Source organism: Ascaphus truei, chromosome 5 (genome assembly GCF_040206685.1).
Source record: "Ascaphus truei isolate aAscTru1 chromosome 5, aAscTru1.hap1, whole genome shotgun sequence".
Taxonomy (NCBI): domain Eukaryota; kingdom Metazoa; phylum Chordata; class Amphibia; order Anura; family Ascaphidae; genus Ascaphus; species Ascaphus truei.
In genome coordinates, this window is record NC_134487.1 from 92,481,222 (window position 1) to 92,501,872 (window position 20,651).

A 20,651-nucleotide genomic window follows, 5' to 3' on the forward strand; every position below is an offset into this window, starting at 1 on the left:
GACTGGTACCATTTGTTTTATTAACAACTAGGTCCAAATCAACAAAGGATGTAGAGATAAGTAAGGCAGGCTAAACAATAGCAGGATACCTACTCAGGAAAATAACATTCTAGGGACCTGTACCTCTGACATGCAGTCCGCAGCAAGTGTCTCACTGGAGCGTCTTAAAGGGTAAAATAGGATTTGTGTTACTTGTGCTTCCAGTAGTGATAAAAAGAGCAAACTTTTAACAATGCTTTTTTGCGTATATTGCTCTAGAATGCGAGACATAATACCAATAGTTCACTTGCTTGACAAGTTAGAGTGATTGGAGCTTATGTGTCACAGAACTTTAGTCTGGAACAAACACTTAGGCCATTATTAAATAAGCTGCAAACACTTCCCCATGATGGATAAGAGATCAGCTCATTTCAAATGATTGGAATTATATTCTCCCAGGGAAGCAGCTTCACAGACATATTAAATAATGGGCTTAAAGGGCCTTTTTCAAACTGGAAAAAGTTATCAAGAAAAGATTGAGATCTTGTTTCCATTTTGCAAACATTAATAGTCAACCTTTACATGCAACACTGCATTGTGACACCATATGCAAGACATATTACAGAATACAGGTCTTTATTAATTTTTACGGTGGCCTTATGATGTACCATGTGCGACATTTATTTATAACATTTACATAGCGCCCTTATAAATTAGTTATTAAGACAATGGTGGGGCTATATATGAAACATTTCATATGATGGGCATATAGTAATTGTTAATATGTCTTTGTGATGGGCAGGTGTGGGAACATTAAATGCACGCCAGACATGCTTATGACATCCCTGGTACATGTGTAGGCACATGCTCATTTTTCTAGGGAGTGATCAGGGTGCGAAGAAGCCCAGCCCAACCAAAATGGACCCCCTTTAGTTTTCCGGCATACGGGCAGCAGCTGTGTCATGGGACCGCTCCAGCACTGTAAATATTAACGCATACCATGTCATCCTACTTAAGGAGCAAAAAAAAAAAAAGGGGGTCGAGCTTGGCAGGACTAAAATTCAGTGAGCATGGGTATATAGCAAACACAATCTGTGCAGTTCTGACAGAGCTACAGTATATATTCCTAGCAGCACATCATTAGCAAGTATGTTCAGTGCACCCTATGTGTGTTAAATACCCAGTTTAGCTCATCATTGATATTAAAAAAAAGTGTTCCTCCCCAAAAATTATGTAAAGAAGATAAAAGGAAGGAAATAAGGGAAAAATTAGATCCACTAATCCACAATGTTTGCATTATTTACGTACTTTAAAAAGGTCTCTTCTTGTCCTTCCCAAAACCGTTACCATTTTTAAAAAAATTAAAAGCTACTTGAGCAGTAAGAATTTGACACATTTGATGTCCGAGACGTTAAAATGAAGCTCTCCCCAGAGCTCAGAACCGGCTAAAAATTACTATGTTACAAAAACCAACAAACAACTACAGTATTTTCTTATTCTTTAGCTTGTGTGGTTAACACAAAAACATTTTTTTTTCTTTTCTAAAAAGCAGGACATGTTCAAGGGGAAAGTTACTAACATTGTAGGAGTTAAACTCCTATGCTTCTGGGGGAATCGCGGTTTTAAAAGTGCAGTGCTTATCACAGTGAAAAAATGCAGTGAAGAAACATTTCATGTGAACAAACAACTTAAAACTGTTATAATGTTTCACGATAAATACACTGTACACTACAGCAAGGCATGATTTGCAAGTGTTCCGAGATATAATTAGTTACTCCTTTATATTACGCCTCCGCAAGCCGTCACACTTCTGCTTTGATGTCACATCATCACTGTCTTCTACAATTGTGGAATTCTCTGGTGTCTGAAGATCTAACTCCTCAGTTGAATGTTTATACTGAATTATGTCCGTCTCCTCGGCATCAGATAATTGTTCCTCACTTTGCTTTCCATCCTCATCTCTGTCACATACGTCTGATTCCGGTTCTTTAAATGAATGAATAAGATCTTCTAGTGTATCTTTGCAGATCTGGTTTGCTGCAGGAAATAAAAGATATTTCAAACAATTTATTACAGTCATTTATTCCAAAACATTTGAAATTTGTTTTTATTTGGTTTGCTGCTCTTTTGTAAGCATAATTTTTCATTTTCTGTTTCATAAAATTTGATAAATGTATTTATTATTTCCGCCAAAATATTGAATATTAGGACAATTGGGCATACCTAATGTGTTTTTTCTACTTATTGCCGTGCTGCAAGCTATACTCTATCTCTACTTTCTTTCTTGACCTCTTATGGTGTTTTGGGGGCTATAATTGAAGGTTCAGTGCACTGCGGATTTTCAAAGAATGTATTATCTAATAGTGCTATTAGATAATAACTTCTTTGAAAATCCGGAGTGTCCTGAACCTTCAATTTTTGCTTACTTTGGAGTTTTTCCACTGACAGGGACTCCCCTGGACCAGGAGTACCGGTAACAGCAAGTATCTGTCATTTAGCTTGTGGTGTGCAGCATTATAATTGTATTTTGTTTTTGGGGCTATACCATGTACTGGTTGACTGCACTTCTCAACCCCCAGCTGGGTGGCTGCTCAATGCGTGCACCAATCTACTCTTCGCAGAATGCTTTGTTGCTCTAGATCTAGTTATTTTTGAAAGAGCGTGCCTCTTGTTCAAATACTTCCCAGAAATAAATAAGTCATACCTGTTGTGAAGATTGAGATAATGTGTGTGGCTATCATCACCTCCATTTTGGCCTAACCGCCATTTTGAGTGTTTGCTTGTATGTATGCCAATTTGTTTCATTCGTGAATGAACTGTGAATGTTTAATTCTGCAGAGTATCGCTTCTGGATGTAACCCACCCTTGTGTAATTCCTACGAGTCATGTAATAAATTGAAATAGCATTTGTAAGAGGTTTTTCCTGCCTTAGATAATTCTGCTGACTTTAGGTTTTGTTATCTGACAGATACAGTACACACAGGGCTGGACACAATAACTCCCTTATGTCACAAGGTTAAGGGCGGCCCACATATATGGTATATAGGATAAGAATATAGCATATGCAGCATATTTATGTATCAACCAATATGTATTTTTGTATGTCATCATATTATTTTTTATCTCTAAGCCAGCCCCCTAAAGGGGTGTATTACTCATTTTGAAATGTATAAAAATGTGATACCAATCAATATGTTGGCAGAGGCCTGAGTTCCTTGTTGGAATTCTTTTCTCTCAATTGTGCCTTGGTACAGATAAACTCATGTTATTACTTTTTGAACCCTTACCTCATTGATTTTATGTCTACGCTTTGACACTGTTATATTAGAATGTGAGCTTTTTGCACCAGTGACGACTTTCTTTTATGCTCTACTGCACTGTATTTTACAGTATGTTTATACCTTGTTGACTCCAGGGACGTCGACAGGGGAGAGCCAGGACAGCTGGGGTTGTATTGGGGAGAGGGGGTTATTGTGTGTGCATTGGGTGGAGGGGGGGGGGGGTGTGGAATGTGTATGTAGAACACCCCCCATTGTTTTATTAAAGATATTTTTAATATGTTGTGTCGCTTTTCATTCATAGATTAATTCTTTTAATACTTTTTCACACTAGATACTTTTCGTGTGGCCTGTTCTTAGGAGGGTTTTTGTCCCTTTTCTGGGACTGACCCTCTAGGTCAGGCCTGCACAACTTGTAAAGTGAGAAGGGCCAAAATGCTCCAGGGAAAACAAATTCAGGCCGCACGGGTAAAACAGCATTTATTATTCAAAATTATACATTTTTTTTTTAAAGCCTGTCACGGAAGACCAGCACTTTTACCACCTTTGTACCTTCTTGGATCAATCCACCAGGCAGGCCAACATTGTTGAATAAAATGTTTTTTTTTTCGTGAGACCATAGACATACAAAAATTTCCCAAAACATCTCCCCCAGCACCCTTCATCGCCTTCTCCCCCAGCACCCTTCATCGCCATCTCCCCCAGCACCCTTCATCGCCATCTCCCCCAGCACCCTTCATCGCCTTCTCCCCCAGCACCCTTCATCGCCATCTCCCCCAGCACCCTTCATCGCCATCTCCCCCAGCACCCTTCATCGCCATCTCCCCCAGCACCCTTCATCGACATCTCCCCCAGCACCCTTCATCGCCATCTCGCCCAGCACCCTTCATCGCCATCTCGCCCAGCACCCTTCATCGCCATCTCGCCCAGCACCCTTCATCGCCATCTCCCCCAGCACCCTTTATCGCCATCTCCCCCAGCACCCATCATCACCATCTCCCCCAGCACCCTTCATCATCCTCTCCCCCAGTCCCTTTCAGCAGTCCCCTTCATCAACCACCCCCCATACCTACCTGATCGCGGCGGCGGCAGAAGCGGCGGCGGGCCTCAGCCAGGAGGGTGGGAGGGGCAGCAAGTCAGTGTGGGAGCGCGTCAGTGAAGTGCAGCTGGAGCAGGCTCGGGGGGGGGGGGGGGGGAAGCGTGACAACCCTGGAGTGTGCTCCTACTGCTGCAGCGCGCTCATTCCCTACCAAGGAAGGGAAGGGGGGGTTGAGGGGGGCGTCGCGGTCCGCACAGGGAGACCAGCGGGCTGCATGCGGCCCGCAGGCTGTATGTTGTGCAGGCCTGCTCTAGGTACATGGCTTTCCTTGATCAACTGATATTATATTTATTTATGGTGCCTCGTCTTATCTACTTTTCTTGTTTACTGATTGTTTTTAATTAGCCAGAGGCAAGACACATACCTGGGTTACTGGAGGCAGACTTATCTATTCCACTTTTCTTCATTAGCTGTCTAATTGATTGTAGCTGATTCATGATTTCATCTCTCTGCTCATTAGCCAAAGTATTAACGCTAGAAAAAAAAATGAGTAAATCATTTAATTACTTTTCTAGCATTTGAAATACATGTTTAATTAAAAGATATAAATTGTATGGAACTTGTTCCAATATGTTGACCATGTGCTTTTCCTCTACAACAGCATATTTATGAAAGGCATGTTTTTCTCTGCTCACAGCAGGCAACTCAGATCACAATATTTACTGGGGCTTTTTCTGCCATGGAGCGGTTTTCTACCATCAGGAGACACAGGAGGGAAAGGAGCTGGTATGGTAATACAAATTTCAACCAAATCTTAAATACAATTAATGTATCAATATTCCAATGCCGCCAATGACTGGAATATCTCTAGCAAATATTTTTTTTCACAAAATTCCAGGAAAATCAAAGTACTATAGAAGAATATAAACTCTATATCAGCAATATCATGAAGAAGAAACACAATGGGATAATACAGAGCCCTTACTTCTTCTTATGGGTGACATATTTTATTTTCCATTTTGGAAAACTTCTAAATGAACCTTGTATTTTAATCCTCCTACAATAGCCCAGCATTGTGAATGTTCAGAAGACATCTCAACACTTGTTGCAGCACTCTTCCTACAGTATATATTGTGCATTCAGGGGTACCAATGTTGTGCTGAGTTTACCTTAGGCCCTATATACTGAAAAAAACAGCACAAAATACTTGCCAATTGGATATTGGATCCAGCTGCGTCAATAAAGAATTCAGCATCTGCTCAGTCTGTACCAGGTGATGCTCCAGCTCCAGGAGCTGATTCTCTGAAAATCGGCACCAATATTTTCAGCAATTAAAATGACCGATTCAAAAATAGTTATGCAAGATGTGTATATACAATATATTGCTATCTTTTAAAGTACATGCCTTTTGGTCTTTTTAAAAACGGTGTAGACATTTGTTTGCAAATGTATTTAACCCTTAGGACGCCTCATGATGTAGCCACCCCGTCATGGGGTCTGGCACTCCAGCTACATCATGGGCTTTCTGCTCATTTGGTAGGGGCAATCTCATTCTGCGCTTCTGTTTTATCAAGGAGCAATAGAACACTTAAAGTCTAACTTTACTACACATGGCTAATAAAAGTATTAATACGTGTGGCTTGGAGAAGCTTCTTTGCTGTTTAAGGCTTTTGATGATACTGGAGAAGCCAAAAAGATCAGCATTGACGAGATGGAAAGTTATAACCTTATTAAACATTCTCATTGCTGCAATCACAACTTAAAATGTAACAAACTGAACAGATTACACTTTCCCCCCTTGCAAATGCATTAAAAAAAACAAAAAAAAAAACCCTTGCCCTTTGACATGTCTGTGTAAGACCATCGTTGTCTTTGCTTTATATCAGCAATAAAATAAGTATTTCTTTGCAAATTTAAAAACAAACAAAAAAAAACAAAAAACAACACACACAGTTAAATTAAGTGCGTCACTACACGAAAAAGGAGATATGACAATCAAGCTGCCAAGACATTGTAAAAGAACAAATGTAAATACACCGTCTACATCTGCGTTGCCCCAAAGGCGGACGCCTGAAAGGGTTCCCAAAGAGCTGCTCCCCTCTGCACAGAACCAGCTTACCAAGCGTTAACATCTGCTTTGGCTTAGTCCTATGTATTTCGTCAATCCCACCCACTGGAACGTTAATGACCCAGGAGGACAAAGGACTTCAGTTCAATCTGCATTCAATCTGAACCCCTTCAGTCTATATCTGCCTCGTGCAAGGACATACTTGAAAATGAGAAGTAACTCTCAATGTATTACTTTCTGGTAAAAGTAAATACATATTACAGGCTTTTGTTATTCCTGGTCATTGAAAGGGCCTTCACGACTTCATACAGTATATTGTTTATCTAAAACTAGGAAGATGAAAACAATTAGAATAATAAAAACAAATAATTATCTATAGTAGTAAGGAAAATATAGTAACATTTATATTACCTGTTTCCTTGGTCTTGTTTTCATCAGCCTGTTTTTCTCTTTTTGATAAGCTCTTCTCTTTTTTCTTTATCTACAAAAATAAATATGTGCATTTCAGTTCTCTGCTCCACAGATGAAGTTAAAAAAAAAAAAAAAAAAATGAAATGACTGTTTACTAAAAACTGGAACGCGAACACTAATATTAAGATTACCCAACATAGATATTGGAAGTATCGATGTGCTGTACCATTGGATCACAAAAATATTGATGTGACGTACCCCCACACCTACCCATCCGATGTCACTACCAATATTATAATTTGATTTTGTTTGCTGTACCCCTCACTACTTCTCTTCCCCCTAATATGTGACTATTTCAAATATCTGTACGTCAATTTATACTTACGTGTGTGTGTGTGTGTGTGTATATATGTGTGTGTGTGTGTGTGTGTGTGTGTGTGTGTGTGTGTGTGTGTGTGTGTGTGTGTGTGTGTGTGTGTGTGTGTGTGTGTGTATATGTAGAGGTATCAGTACCGTGTTAGCCGAGCTTCAATAATCAAAAAATAGACGATACCGTTCTGTGGCTGTGTGTGTGGCTGTGTGTGTGTGTGTGTGTGTGTATGTATGTGTGTGTGTATGTGTGTGTATACACACACACACACACGTGTGTGTATGTATATATATATATATAGGGTTTTGTGTTTTGTTAACATCATGCTCCCGGAAGAAGCATTACGGCGAAACGGCCGTTGGAGTATCTATACCCCTCACTTTCCTGTGTCCCACCGCTGCACCGTTCTGACCATCTACTTTTTGGAGCTTTACTGCTGATGCTGTTTTGTCCGGTCTCTGTGACTGCTGTATGATTGCTGCCTGATGCTAACAGTGAGCGGGATGCCGGGGGCTTGCATTGCCTCTTACTTACCTCTGTCTTGGACTCCCCTTCTCCTCTGGATGTCTTATGCAGCGTCATAGCAAGTATCTGGACATTTCCTTGCTCCACGGTAGCCTTTGGGACACTATCATTTTTGTCTGCCACAGCTTATATCAGTTACACCTAGCTGTGGCATTAGGGAGTTATTTTCTCATGTTTTTCTCCATTGTTTTCTATGCTGACTCGTTGTTTACATTTTAGTCTTTGAGGGGACCCCACCTCTGCACATTTTAGACATTTATTTTCTGTCTCTCTCTGGCTCTTTATTATAACTGCCAGGGTTTAGCCACCAGCTTCTGGCTACACAGCATCTAGGGTATTCATTCATTATATTTTCATTATTGCTCTTTTTTCTGGGTTTACTTGGGTTTGTGTAGATATGGGTTTTTTTTCAGTCATTTGTATGATCATGTGTTGCTGATCGGCCGATCTCCATTGCATTTCCAGGTGAAATTATTTTCCCCTGGATTTGCATTATCATACCTATGTATTTTGCATGTTACATATTTTGGGTCCCTAAATTTTCATTGTGTATTCTTTGGTTCAGCAGTGTTCATTTAGTATGCGTTTAGGTATATTTTAATATTATTTTTGTGTTTTGTATTGCTAATAAAATCCATTTTGTACTTTCACATATTTTTCGTGTGCTTTCAACAAACCCTCTTTTTTTATTTTTGTGTTCGTATATCCTATTGGGTTGTTAGCACCGCCAGAGGGTAAATTTAACCCCTACATCTTGTCTAGTGATTTATTGGGGATGGTTTTGATTGCGGCACCAACTCTGTGTGTTTGACACAGACACAGGCACACGTTATGGTGGGTAAAAAAAACTGACAAAACCCCCCCACATCAAAGCATATAGCAAATGGAAATATTCCTGCATGTCTTAGACAGGTCTGCAACCCCGCCTTTCACCATTATCACCCAGCACTTCCACTGCAGCAAGAGATTCTGGGAAATTGCATGCAAATGGGTACACAGTGTCACCTTTTGCTTCAAAACCATTTTTAACATGTGGGTGGGTTTTCTGGCTATGCATCTTAACCCTGGCTGTGCTGAAAGCTGTGACCATGCAGCAATCTTAAACCTATAGGGAACCATGTTAATGGTTTTGAAGCAAAATGTGACACTGTGTATCCATTTGCATGTCATTTCCCAGAATCCCTTGCTGCAGTGGAAGTGCTGTGTGCTGGGTGATAATGGTGAAAGGCGGGGTTGCAGACCTGTCTAAGACATGCAAATATACAGTAATATTTCCATTTGATAGATATTGATATATAGATCGATAGAGATATATATATCTATCTATCTATCTATCTATCTATAATTACTGTTGGTAAATAAAGTGAATGGTCAAATTGGTTGAACATCTGTTAATAGACTAGCATAAACACTTTAATTAATGCTGCACATGGGCATTCAAAAATATATGGGTTGGGCCGATATAATTTTAACAACATTGCTCTTCTTTATCAAGTGTAAAACTAATTTTCAATGCATTTTGGCACTTTATAATTAGAGCAGCAGTTTTTAAAACAACAATATGATGAAGCTCCAGTGTTCCCTAAAATTAAGTAAATGATGCTGTACATACAGTATGTAGCAGATGTTATTGCCCTCGTAAACGCGAGTTAACACGTGTTATTTTATGCATTATCTCCTTAACCACTATTTTAAAAGTGTTAACTCAAGTGCAATAACGCCTGCTACATCTGTATATTTACATGGTCCCTCTATGCTTCCACGTTCCCATAGTTCTCTTTCTTTAATGACAGAGCAGCAATCCCACCATAACTAAGCATTGTTTTTTTTCCACAACATTGGAACCAAGGTGAACAAACCACTCCATTTTATTTATTGTTATCTGCAGGGACCTCGCAGGGACCTCCCAGGGACCTCCCTCCCCTCCCCCCCTCAGTTCCCAAGATTCTTACTGGTGTAGTTAATGGTGTTTCAGCTGGGTATTTAAATGGCCACCCAATAGGAAGCTGCAACAGATGATGTCTAAGTTTCCCATTGGCCCACAGGACCGGCAAGATTTGATGCTAATATAGATCTCACTAAACGGAGCAGAAACAACAGTAACAGCGGTAACAGCTGTAAGAACATTGGAAACGGGGGGAGGGTCTCTAGAGCAAAAAGAATAAGCAGTTTACATCCAGGGGCTCACCGGTTCTAATGCTGTAAAAAAAAAAAAAAAATCAGCTGGGACTGCTGCTTTAAAGTATGGCAAAGTAGACAAGACTAAAATGTCCTCATTCACAACATTTCTCAAGCTGTGTAATGTGCGGAAAGCCCATAAAAACATTTAACATCCTACAACTTCTGTAAATGTGGCCCAAAGAGATTTGCCAGGTCTGACATGTTTATCATGTGTAGTGCTGTGCCACCTGGTCTATATCTCACTAGTTATAATGACTAAGGTACATTGTATTCCATTCTGGTTAGTGTCTTTTTAAATACTATTATTTGTCGGCAACAACCGTTTACATTTATATTTGTTACCTTTGGAAGCAGAATATCATCCATAAGAAATATTCTCTCTTCTAGTCCATTCACAACAGCACCAGCTCTTCCTATTGGTAGGAGGAACTACAAAAGGCCCTTCCACTTCCCTCCTGGTAAGTGTTGTTTTTGAGCAATAAAACAAACTTACCACAAAAAAAGCGTGCTGCTTTGGATGCAGTATGGGGAAAAAAAAAAAAAGAGAATAGAGATAAGAAAAATGCAGCTTTTTCTGCGTCCCACACATTTGGGAAATCGCACGGCAGTGACAAAAGAAAAGTGGAGAGATTAAATAATAGCCTCTGGCACATCCCTCTCTCACGAAGCTCTGGCCAAAGGAAAAAAAAAATCTATTTTGTAGTGCTGCTTCATAAAAGGTATTAATATCAGACCTACAAATGTCCGCAGGAGACGCATCAGCCTTCTCTCTGCAAGACGTACAAACAGACCTTGTACAGTGCACTCTTAAAGCTGCAGTTCAAGCTGTCGTTTTCTTAAATATGTGCATGAATACAATCTACAGTACACACTGACAAGTGAAGTTGCTGATTGATCCGTTCTCCTGTAATCGATCACAGAAATTCGGCTGGGTGTTCACTAAATGCAACTTGGGCAATCTTCTGCTACACTGACAAAGTTCTTTGAGGAAGATCATGTGACCGGGCAGGCTAGATTCAATTGGTTCACTGCTAGAGAGGGCAGGGCTCAAAAAGGTGATGCTGTTTCAGAATGGGAAGGGGATGTGACTTTGTATATGGTTGCTATAGGAACAAAAATGCCAGTTACGTTAGAATACATTCAAAATGTCTTTAACATTTTTCTACAAGTATTTTCTCATAGTACAGAACTGATTTTATAAAATACACATGTAGGATATTGCTTGGGAATGGAGAAGTGTGTACGTAGCCTACTGTAGACTTTAAGGTGGGTAGTTTACACTCTAGCAAATAAGGTGTTTGGAGGCACCTGAGGCCAGAGAACAAAATAAACAAACACTGACTTCCTTTAGGCTGCTGATTTGTACAAAAGGTTTGTAGGCAGCGACCTAGACATAAGGAATTCATTTATTTTTATTTTTTCCCTTAAGGTCTGTGGGACAACATGATGCAGGAGGTGTGGATTAATGTGAAAAAAAACGACATAGCTAAATCTAAATTCAGGCACCGTCCTCCGCATTGCCTTGTCCTGATGAACTATAGCGTAAGCCTACTTTGCTGACCTGAATCCCCAGGGGTCACGATGGCGCACACTACGGTGTGCGCGCTACACTCCACACCACAGCCCTCTATGGGGCAGGACCCAATGGCTGTGTATGTGTGGGTGCGCAAAGCGCTGTGACGTGTACGGTAGCAGGGAAGACAAGAATTTTCTCTTCCCGTGCCGCGGTCACGTGGTCGGCGCGCAGCCAATGGCTGGGCAGATATGCCCCATCATGGCTGCGCCCCCGTCATGGCCCTGCCCCCCACAGACCGCCGATCGCGGCTGTAGTCTCTGCACGCGCCGCCAGCCGTGCATTCAGCAGGGAGGACTGGGGCCGTAGCCAAAGCCTACATTTTAAGCATTCTCCTAGCTGATGTTATGGCTACCAAGAAGGCAGTCTTAATGGTTAGCAATTCATCTGAGGCTTGCTGGATAGCTTGAAAGGGAGTTTGATACAGGGCTTTAAGCAGTAAAAGTAGATCCAATGTGGCAACCAACCTCCTAATCAGCTGATAGAAAAGGGGCAGAGTAGGTGGGCTATGTGGTTCTTTTCTGCTGTCAAACTGTATGTTTCTATGTCTGAGCCGTCGTGAATCTCTTTAGAGGATAACGACTTCACCCTGAAAGCACTGATTGCAGCGATATCACCTTCATTAAAATAGGGCGTAAGGTATTGCTGAACCCCGCGTGCTGAAAATCTATCAGCCTCTGAAATTTATTTTTTAATCCTACTTCCTTATCCAATTGAATGGCCCAATCAGGGGATATTTATACCCATAGATTCAAACTTTTCCAGCCAATATTTTTTTCCCTCGATGAGTGCACTTTGTAAGGGATTCTTTCTGGTTGATTCCTTCTAAATCAGCCTTATTTGTATAAAAATCTTTGGATCCTCTATTTTTCTACCAACGCAACCAGTATCATCAGTTAACCTTACTTTTGTGAACTTGTATGCTGCAAAGACGGCCACCCCGATAGCATAGAGAGGCATGAGAGTGAAAGCCATGCTTCTACCACTCCCACTCGTCTTTTCTGTCTTCAGCTCCTGCTCCACCACGTTCCTCATCTGCTGAATGTTGGAGTACGTCTTCCCTTCTGATCCTCCTCTCTGCAGATGGTCTTTGCCATGGCTTTCTGCAAGCAACAATTTCACAAGAAAATAAATCATTTTGGCGTGTGCACATTCATTCTACTGCAAAATGTACAAAAGAGTAGAAAAACTGGAAATGTACAGAATAACCGTACCCATTGCGGTCAGCCATGTGCTGCAATGACATGTGCCTCTAGGCCTCTAGCAATTGCTGTACAAGAATGTTACAGCATCAACATTTCAATATCTGCCTAATGTCTCTGCAAAATTCAGCTTCTTACTGATAACAAAGCAAAACTCTGTGACAATCCAATAGAAGCTAGGCTTGCAAAGAAACATGGGAAATATATATAACACCGTACAGACAAAGCCTCCTGGATATCTCGATTACACTTTTTAGAAGATTTAATCAGAAACAATACATGGAGCTAAATCTAACTTTCAAGTATGTTTGTTCTAGGTTTAACCCTTCCGTGCTGAAAGGGCCTGGAATACATGGGGCATTTCTGGCCTTTTACCACTCAAGGGGTTAAAAAGCGAGCGCAACACTGTTCTTTAGTAAGCGCAAGCAGAATAAAATGTGCGTTGGTGTATGTGCGTTGGTGTTGGTGTATGGCTGTGTAACATCAAAGTGTAACATTTAAGTGTGTAGCAGAGTTAATCTTGGAGTTGAAATTGGAGGTGAAGATTGAGGAGGATCCGAACTCTACACATCAACTTTATAACTGTGAGAACTTTACGTTCTAAAAGCTGTGATTATTTGTACTCTTCCTATCCTCCAATAACTGGCCAGTCTCTCCTCCTGTATCTCACTATGCCCTACCTATTGCATTTTCTGTTTACGGTTTCCTCACTCCTTTGTGAACATTTCTGTTTTCTCCAACTTCCCCACTCCCCACTGCACCACTATTTATACACCTCTCTCCCAACAACTTCTTTACCCCTAAATAAAAAACACCCACACAAATCCTCTATTCACACCCTCTATCTACTCCTTCCTGCTGCTGGGGATCTACCCTAAGCCTGAACCCAGACATACACACCTGATCTTACCCACACCTCCCTGCCATCTCTTCCCCTGTAAATGGTGTTAAATGAAATGGTTAACACTGACTAACATTAAAACATGCCCCACAAATCAAGCATCCCAAAATCCTGCACTCATGGCTACTGTCCCAGTCAGTTATACCACCCATTGTGGCCAAGCAGACCCATCTACAGCACTTATTCCCTCACCTGCTCTCTCTGTAAGTTTCCCCACAAACCTCTTAGATTGTAAGCTCTTCGGGGCAGGGATTGCCTTTCCTATTGTCTGGTTTTTGCTGCACTTATTGTATTATTATAATTCCCTGTACTGTATTCTTTGTGAAGCGCTGAGTACACTTTTGGCGCTATATAAATAAAGACATACAATACAATAGCTTCCTATGGAGTATTAGTACTGTATAGCTAAATCTATCGGAAGCAAGAGAAAAGTCTCATTTAATGGATACAATATATTAAAAAACAAATAAACTCCATACTTGCCAAGACCTTCCCCATAATGCAACATAAAAGAAGAAGAGGGATATACTGTATGTACTTCAAAAAAAAATTCAACCATTTAAATTGTTATTTACTTTAAGGGGGAAACAATACAGGGAGGGTTTTTTTGTTTTTTTAGTTTTCCGAGTGATCGTACTTGATTCTTATGCTTTTCCTTTCAATACACAATTTTGTAAGCGCACAGTGGAGACTTAATTACAGAGATAAAAGCAATCAAGTTAACAACTTCAAACAATATCCATTTAGCAGAATACAATTCCAGTTGCACAACATGTACCCCAAGTACTAGGGGGAAATAAATGCATTTGCTTCTGGACACCTAGCTACATAATGTGAAGTATTTGTATGGAACATAATATAATTATAGCAAGTGGTTTGCTTTAGACTAGCACTGCTGATCAATAGATGGACTCCAGTGTGCTGTAGGTTATTTGAGTAATCACGTTTCTATGGACCTTGTAGCAGGTGACGTATAGCACGTTTGAAAAACTAAATGTTGTGAAGATTACAATAGTAACCGCAGATATTTTGAATAATTTCCAAATAGCTTAAGAAAAGAACACCAGAACTTAAAGTTTAACAAATGCATGTTAAATAGTCATTACTCTGTATAATTTGACAACACTGCATCCAAGTTCATTTTGTACTAAACATGCAGTAATATGCCGACACGTGTATATGATACCCTCCTTGCTGGAGAGATACTAAAGCCCAGATTTACTAAGGGGTGCTAAACTTTAGCATTCCTTAATTCCTATTAAAATGAATGGAGGTTAAGACATGCAAAAGCTTAATCTTGCGAAAAAATAATGTTGGCGCCTGGTGCTCTCATTGGAAGAAAATAAAAAAGAAAGTGGATAAATATCTGACATTTGGGGGAGGAATAGGTGATCATTCTTCTCTACGTGTACATCTGTACATATTAAATGATAAAATAATGCAATGATAAAAGATTTAAACGCACAAAACCTTAATTGTAAAAGGGCAATTTAACCCATTTGCTACTCGAAGGGCTTGCAAAGCATCATTCCAGTCTTCTGACAGCAAAGAAGTTCAAGGATTATAGCTCATAGGAAAAGAAGGATGGATATACCTTCCTTTGTAGGTCTTTCAACACAACACACTGTATATATTTGTTGAGGACATTTTAGCAGTGCAATAATTCTGCAAAATGCTAGGATTATTGGTCATTACCAAGGTGAGAACATGTAATTATTTGCTTGGTTGTGGTATATTACAACCACTGTTTTGGTTCCGTCTATGTAACAGCCTCAACGTTGTTATATAACTTTGTGACTCCACACATTGGTAATAAATGACCCTCCCATGATATGATCCTGACAGATGTCTTCCCAAACATGCCTGATAAGAGCTTTCACAACCTGGCGCATTGCAAATCAGAGGTTACATTGGGAATTTGGGAGGACATGACGAGTGGTCCCACCTGTGTCACCCACAGAGCAGTGATAACCTTGTCACTGTCACCAAACACACCATTTCAGTCCCAGGACACAAACGAATTAAATTTTTAGTGGGGGACAATATCAATTAACCAACTCTCTGGCAGTGTGCAATACAGCGAACGGGTTAAAGTGTCACTAAGTATATGTGAATTATGTGGCTGATCTTATTGGATCCCCATGTAATCGGTTAATCAGCCGCCCCCAGTACCTCGCTGCAGGAAGGGCTGGGGGCTCCTCCGGGGCTCAGGCTTGGTGGTGCCTCCTCCGAAGATCCTGGGCATAAGGACGCAAACACACAACGCCAAAGACACGGACAGCATCACCTGGTGCGACACCGACAACGCCATGTGTGCGGTGTTCTCCCTCCTCCCTAGTGTGATGGATCCCTACTAGCAGCACCGCGAACACAGGAAGCTTCCGGGTGCGTCTCAAGCCTCAGTGTGGAGGGGCTTGGCAGGGAGCGCTGATTGGCTGCTCAGGGATTTAGTGTCATTTAGTTTGGGAATATGTCATGGCGAAAGTGGTGCATATTTGGGGCAGATCTGGGGCAGAAAGTGGTACATGTCTGGGGCAGATGTACAATCCAATCATTTCAATCTTTTTTTCGTTTTATAGACCTGGTGATTCTGTTGTGCCCCCACATTGCACCACTTTTGATACATAGTATATCCCTTCAATTAACGTTACAGTGAAATATATTATCGAGGAGGTGAAATGTATTTGCCTCCTTAACACATATCGCACTGCCATCTATTTTACATCATGGATAAGATTTCACCAAACGGCTCTGGCGTCAGTCACCTGCCAAACCAATGAGGAGGGTTATCGGATGGAGACCACAGGAGTGCCAGGACTGTATATAGTACAATCATGTTATTTGACGCTCCGTGCAATCTGCCGTTGATAAATCACATCATGGGCTGCGGGGCTGTGAAAAAGGACACGCGCACGAGAGACGTCACACGTTTTAAGCCAATCAGTTTACTCGTTGGCACGTTCCACCAGTGGAACGCAAACAGCCCTCTGTCGCAGGTTGGGTTTCCATGGCTACTGGTGCAGCATTCCGGGGCGGTGACATCAGCTATTTATCGCGTGCTGCTCCTTTGACTGTTGGTTGCCCCGAGCCTGTAAGTGCATAGTCACCCCCGTTATAACGTCACTGCCTTGTCCTCGGGGACTCGCACACCTTGTGCCCGCAGAGCCGCTGGTAGGTGGGCCTCGGGGTCTTGTCATCATGTAACATTGTTATTATATGTGGTGCCCGGGGGGGAGCTCACGGGATGATCCGGGCTCACATCACAAATACAATCCATAATTGGAGGCATACATATGGCTCTCGCTCTTGAGTATATGCACTAAACCATAAAAGTGGTGGGTTTAGTGTGCACTGATGTGTTTTATCATTCACTATATTGAAATAGTTTGCATTGAATTACAGAAAAACGAGAAGTTTAAACAACACCAATTGATGCATTTGGATGTTATTGCTATAGGAACAATAATACAACATTGCATGTTGCATATTGTTCCCCGTAGGGAACAATGGCTTTTTTTTTTTGCATTGACACATTTTTAGTGCAGTTTTTATTTTTGCTCCAGTTTTGCAGCCAGGGGACTGATGCCTGACCCCCTTGGTGTGCTAATATGTACATACATTGAAATGGAGGTACTTCTGGTCTGTTAAATGATCAGTGGTACTCCATACCCCCAATACTATTGCACTTTACTAAAAACGTGCTCACTCAGCTTCACTAGTCAACCCTTTAATTTTACTTGCCCCCTTTTTTTTTTTTTTTACATTTTTTCTGCCAGAGGGACCAGCAACCATTTTTTTGTAATGGCCACGGTTAAAGGGGCAGGCTCATGCTTAGGCTCAAAAAATGATGGGTTTAATGGGGTCAGTTTTAAGAGAAAGGAAATCTGCCTCAGTGTTTTGATACATCTCATTATAATATTGCCCTAACTCTCATGTCCTAAGACCTCCTATAACCACCCCAAAATGCTCACGGCAAAAAGTAGTGTAAAGTACTCTGATACATTTACGCAGAGTCACGCAGTGTTTAAATGCTCCAGTGTGTTGACATATGATACATAATCCCTTCATTTCCAATACATTAATTTGTATGCACCTTGATCTGAATTGCACACTTTAAATATGCTGCTGCAGTTTTTATGCACGTGCCTCTGATAAGGTAAAGCATCCATTTGTGAATTTATCACATCTTCAGTACTCTGCAAAAAACGCTTAACCCCTTTAATTTGATGATTGCTTATTGCAAAGTGCATATAAAGTCATATTTTAATTGTATGTCTGTCGTGGTCTGGAATGGAGTGCATTAGTTGCTCAGAGATGCTGTGTTACTTTTTAACCCCATTCTGTGGACATGTGTGTTCATTTTGGTTTGTGACATCTTGTAGCAATAATTGTATTATTTGAAACTGACCAACTGTAAAAATAAGCCCACTGTATGCATAATCATTTAAATTCCCTTATTTTACTTTAGTGAGTCGCAGGATGAATTTGGAGATAAAAGGAGTTGCTGCTACACCCAGAGGTCATATGCGGTTATCATCCAGCAACCAACATGCTACGGTACTTATACTCTAATGTACAATCTTGGCTTGCTTTGGATTTCTGATTTATAGTCCCTTAACTGCTTATGCGGCAGGATTTATTGTTATTTATTAAACGCTATTATTGCAGTCAGTTTATGTCAAAATATTTTACACACAACAGGGCTAGAGGGGCACACAGCTCATTGCAATCTCCAGTTAGTTATTCAAAGTGTTACTTGTGTAGTAAAATGAAGTCACTGCATTACACTTATAGGGTGCATTATAACAGGGAGAACAAGGTTAATATACTGTGGCAGTACTTATACCAGAAGACTTTATAGTGAGTTTACAGTAAATCATCACAGCAGTATGACCATGTTTACTAAGCAGTGCTACTCTCGGAGACACTTTAAAGTAAATGGAGCAGAAGGTGTTTTCCAGCAATGGAAGGTGTGTCATGGCATAGCAACACTTAGTGAATCTGGCCCACTGTCTTTTTCCTCTGCTTAAATCTACGACGTAAGTACAGCAAAATGTAAGGTTTTCTTCCTAAATGACAGATCAGTGGCAACATCAACATAATATTGGTGATTTAAAGATATCCACCAGAAAATGTATAATACAGTATGTTATTTTGAACTTTGCAGGGTTGGCGACCCAGTACACATTCATCGTCTGAATCTCGGCCAGATGAGTAAGTACTGGGCTGGCCTTTGCAGCTTTTATATTTTGTGTTTAAATAGAGCATTGAAATAATTGCATGTGCAGGACTGGATATTTCTTTGATTAAAAGAAGACACTAGAATGAAGGATCAGTGAGTAAAAAGGTGCCAAAAATGCTGAGCATTACAGTGAACACAAAGGTTAAAACATTCCATGGCTTGGCCCTATGTCTCAAATAGTATTTTTGTTTCCCTGTTTGTTCTAACCTTTTGGTTAGCGAGCAAGCAAATGTTACAGATTGTCTGACCATAGGGCAGATATATTGTAGATTTGTACCATGAGATATCTCCTGTAGAAGGGGCCAGGATTTAAACAAATGACGCACTATGCACTCATATGTCACAAAGGGCTAACGATATCTTTCACTAAATACCTTACGCAGGTTTGCTCTTAAAAAGGCTATTCAAGAAAATGTCTGTGAAAAAGATGCATTAGCAAAATCTCCTTATTGGACAAGGTACACAATATGTTGTCATTGGTGCAGTGTTTAAGGTGCAATGGGTGTGTATGATTATGTATTGATATTTCAGTATCATATGCATATTACACACAACATATTTTGCATGTCAGAACTAATGAACAAAGGAGTGTTTCTGTTAGAGATGAATAGTAATCGTTTCTCCATAGTGAATAAAGAATAAATAGTTGCAACAATACATACAGTCGTAGCAGCCATTATTACCCCCGTTACCACAAAATAACGCTTTCAATAATTTGTGCATTATCACTTTAATTATTGTTTTTAATAGCTCCGCTGTGCTTTTCTTTTAGTGTTTTTTTTAATAGGAATTGTTTTTTCTTGTATAGTGCTGACAGAGTACACAGTGCTGTACATAGAGTATTTGCAGGCACGGACCCCTGCCCCGTAAAGCTTCCAATCTATTTTTTGGTGCCTGAGGCACAGGGAGATAAAGTGACTTGCCCATGGTCACAAGGAGCTGACACTGGGATTTGAACCAGTCTCCCCTAGATTCAAACTGTCATTGTTTACAGAGTCATTACCTTTACTCATTGAGGTAGTAGCAGCAGTCTATTTTTAAGGCTTAAAACAGATTGGCTGGCTTCAGTGAGTACGACATCTGGTTGGCCAAAAGACCAACCAGAAAAGGAAAGGCTCAAAATTAAAATAAACAAAAAACGTAAACCAGTACAACAGTAAAATAACAAAACAGTGCACTACAAGAATAGGTGGAGCTCAAACAAAAAAACATGGGGGGATACCGAGCAGAGCACCGTGCTTAAGGCCCACTGGGAGGTAAATGCTGGTACCTGCTCAGTGGCCACAGTGTGGGTAAACTCTGCCCGGATACGGGAGTGCACTCGAGCCTGACGGTAAAGTGAGCCTCCCCAGCCAAACGCTGCTTCCTGGACTTATAGATAGCCAAATTAGCTAATTCCAAGAGCAGTTTGACGAGGAGGTCTCCGGCCCTATTGTTCCAGGACACTGGGCTTCCAAAAATAAACAAATGAGGGGAGAAATGCAGCCAGAACTTTAGAAGGAGGCCCCTAGAGTGACGAGTGACAAGAGGGGCGGCAGTCTGGTGCAAGAAAAATACATGTGGAACACGGACTCTCTTGTGCCACAAAATGGACATGTAGCTTGGGAGTCTGTGAAGTGAGCAAGCTACTCTCCCATGGAGGATTGTCCAACTCAGATCACCGGTGAGGCAGGGAACTAACTCTGAATAGAGTTCCCTCCACCGGGGCCTCTCACCCTCATTTTTTGGTAGTACCCACCTGAACATGGCATCGGAGAGAGAGTCAGGTAGTGCACAATTTGGAGCACGAGAGTATAAAGCCCCTTCCTTGGCATGCCACGAAAGCAAGCAGAGGGTATGTCCACCAGCCTGCTTAGGCTGGGGACAGGAGGAGCCTGAGGGG

At 41.0% G+C, this 20,651-nt stretch overlaps 2 protein-coding genes across 4 annotated transcripts in view; one reads left to right on the forward strand and one right to left on the reverse strand.

The window, feature by feature from the left end:
* On the reverse strand, positions 1 to 16,252 carry LOC142495147 (uncharacterized). The gene is made up of 6 exons (XM_075600226.1): positions 15,700 to 16,252; positions 12,331 to 12,527; positions 6,776 to 6,845; positions 5,508 to 5,598; positions 4,721 to 4,830; positions 1 to 2,016 (listed from the first exon to the last, which is right to left on the reverse strand). The coding sequence occupies exons 1-6, from the start codon at positions 15,836 to 15,838 to the stop codon at positions 1,751 to 1,753; spliced, it is 873 nt and encodes a 290-aa protein (XP_075456341.1). The 5' UTR covers positions 15,839 to 16,252; the 3' UTR covers positions 1 to 1,750.
* Positions 16,019 to 20,651, forward strand: part of CAPS2 (calcyphosine 2) — a 108,005-nt gene continuing 103,372 nt past the window's right edge. The window contains exons 1-3 of one of the 3 annotated variants that reach the window (XM_075600225.1): positions 16,019 to 16,698; positions 17,996 to 18,084; positions 18,695 to 18,741. In XM_075600225.1, the coding sequence (XP_075456340.1) occupies positions 18,007 to 18,084; positions 18,695 to 18,741 (125 nt within the window). In that variant the 5' untranslated portion in view covers positions 16,019 to 16,698; positions 17,996 to 18,006. The remainder of the gene's footprint in view (positions 16,699 to 17,995; positions 18,085 to 18,694; positions 18,742 to 20,651) is intronic. The other 2 variants (XM_075600222.1, XM_075600223.1) reach the window with 2 other exon arrangements.

What these genes read in the sequence shown, in the direction of transcription:
- LOC142495147 (XM_075600226.1), bottom strand. Translation starts at nt 15,838, where the DNA reads ATGGCGTTGTCGGTGTCGCACCAGGTGATGCTGTCCGTGTCTTTGGCG. An exon ending in CAGCATACAAGTTCACAAAA is followed by an intron (nt 6,846 to 12,330) that starts GTAAGGTTAACT and finishes TTATTTTTGTAG; the next exon opens with ATAAAGAAAAAAGAGAAGAG. An exon ending in GTCTGCCTCCAGTAACCCAG is followed by an intron (nt 2,017 to 4,720) that starts GTATGTGTCTTG and finishes TATTTCCTGCAG; the next exon opens with CAAACCAGATCTGCAAAGAT.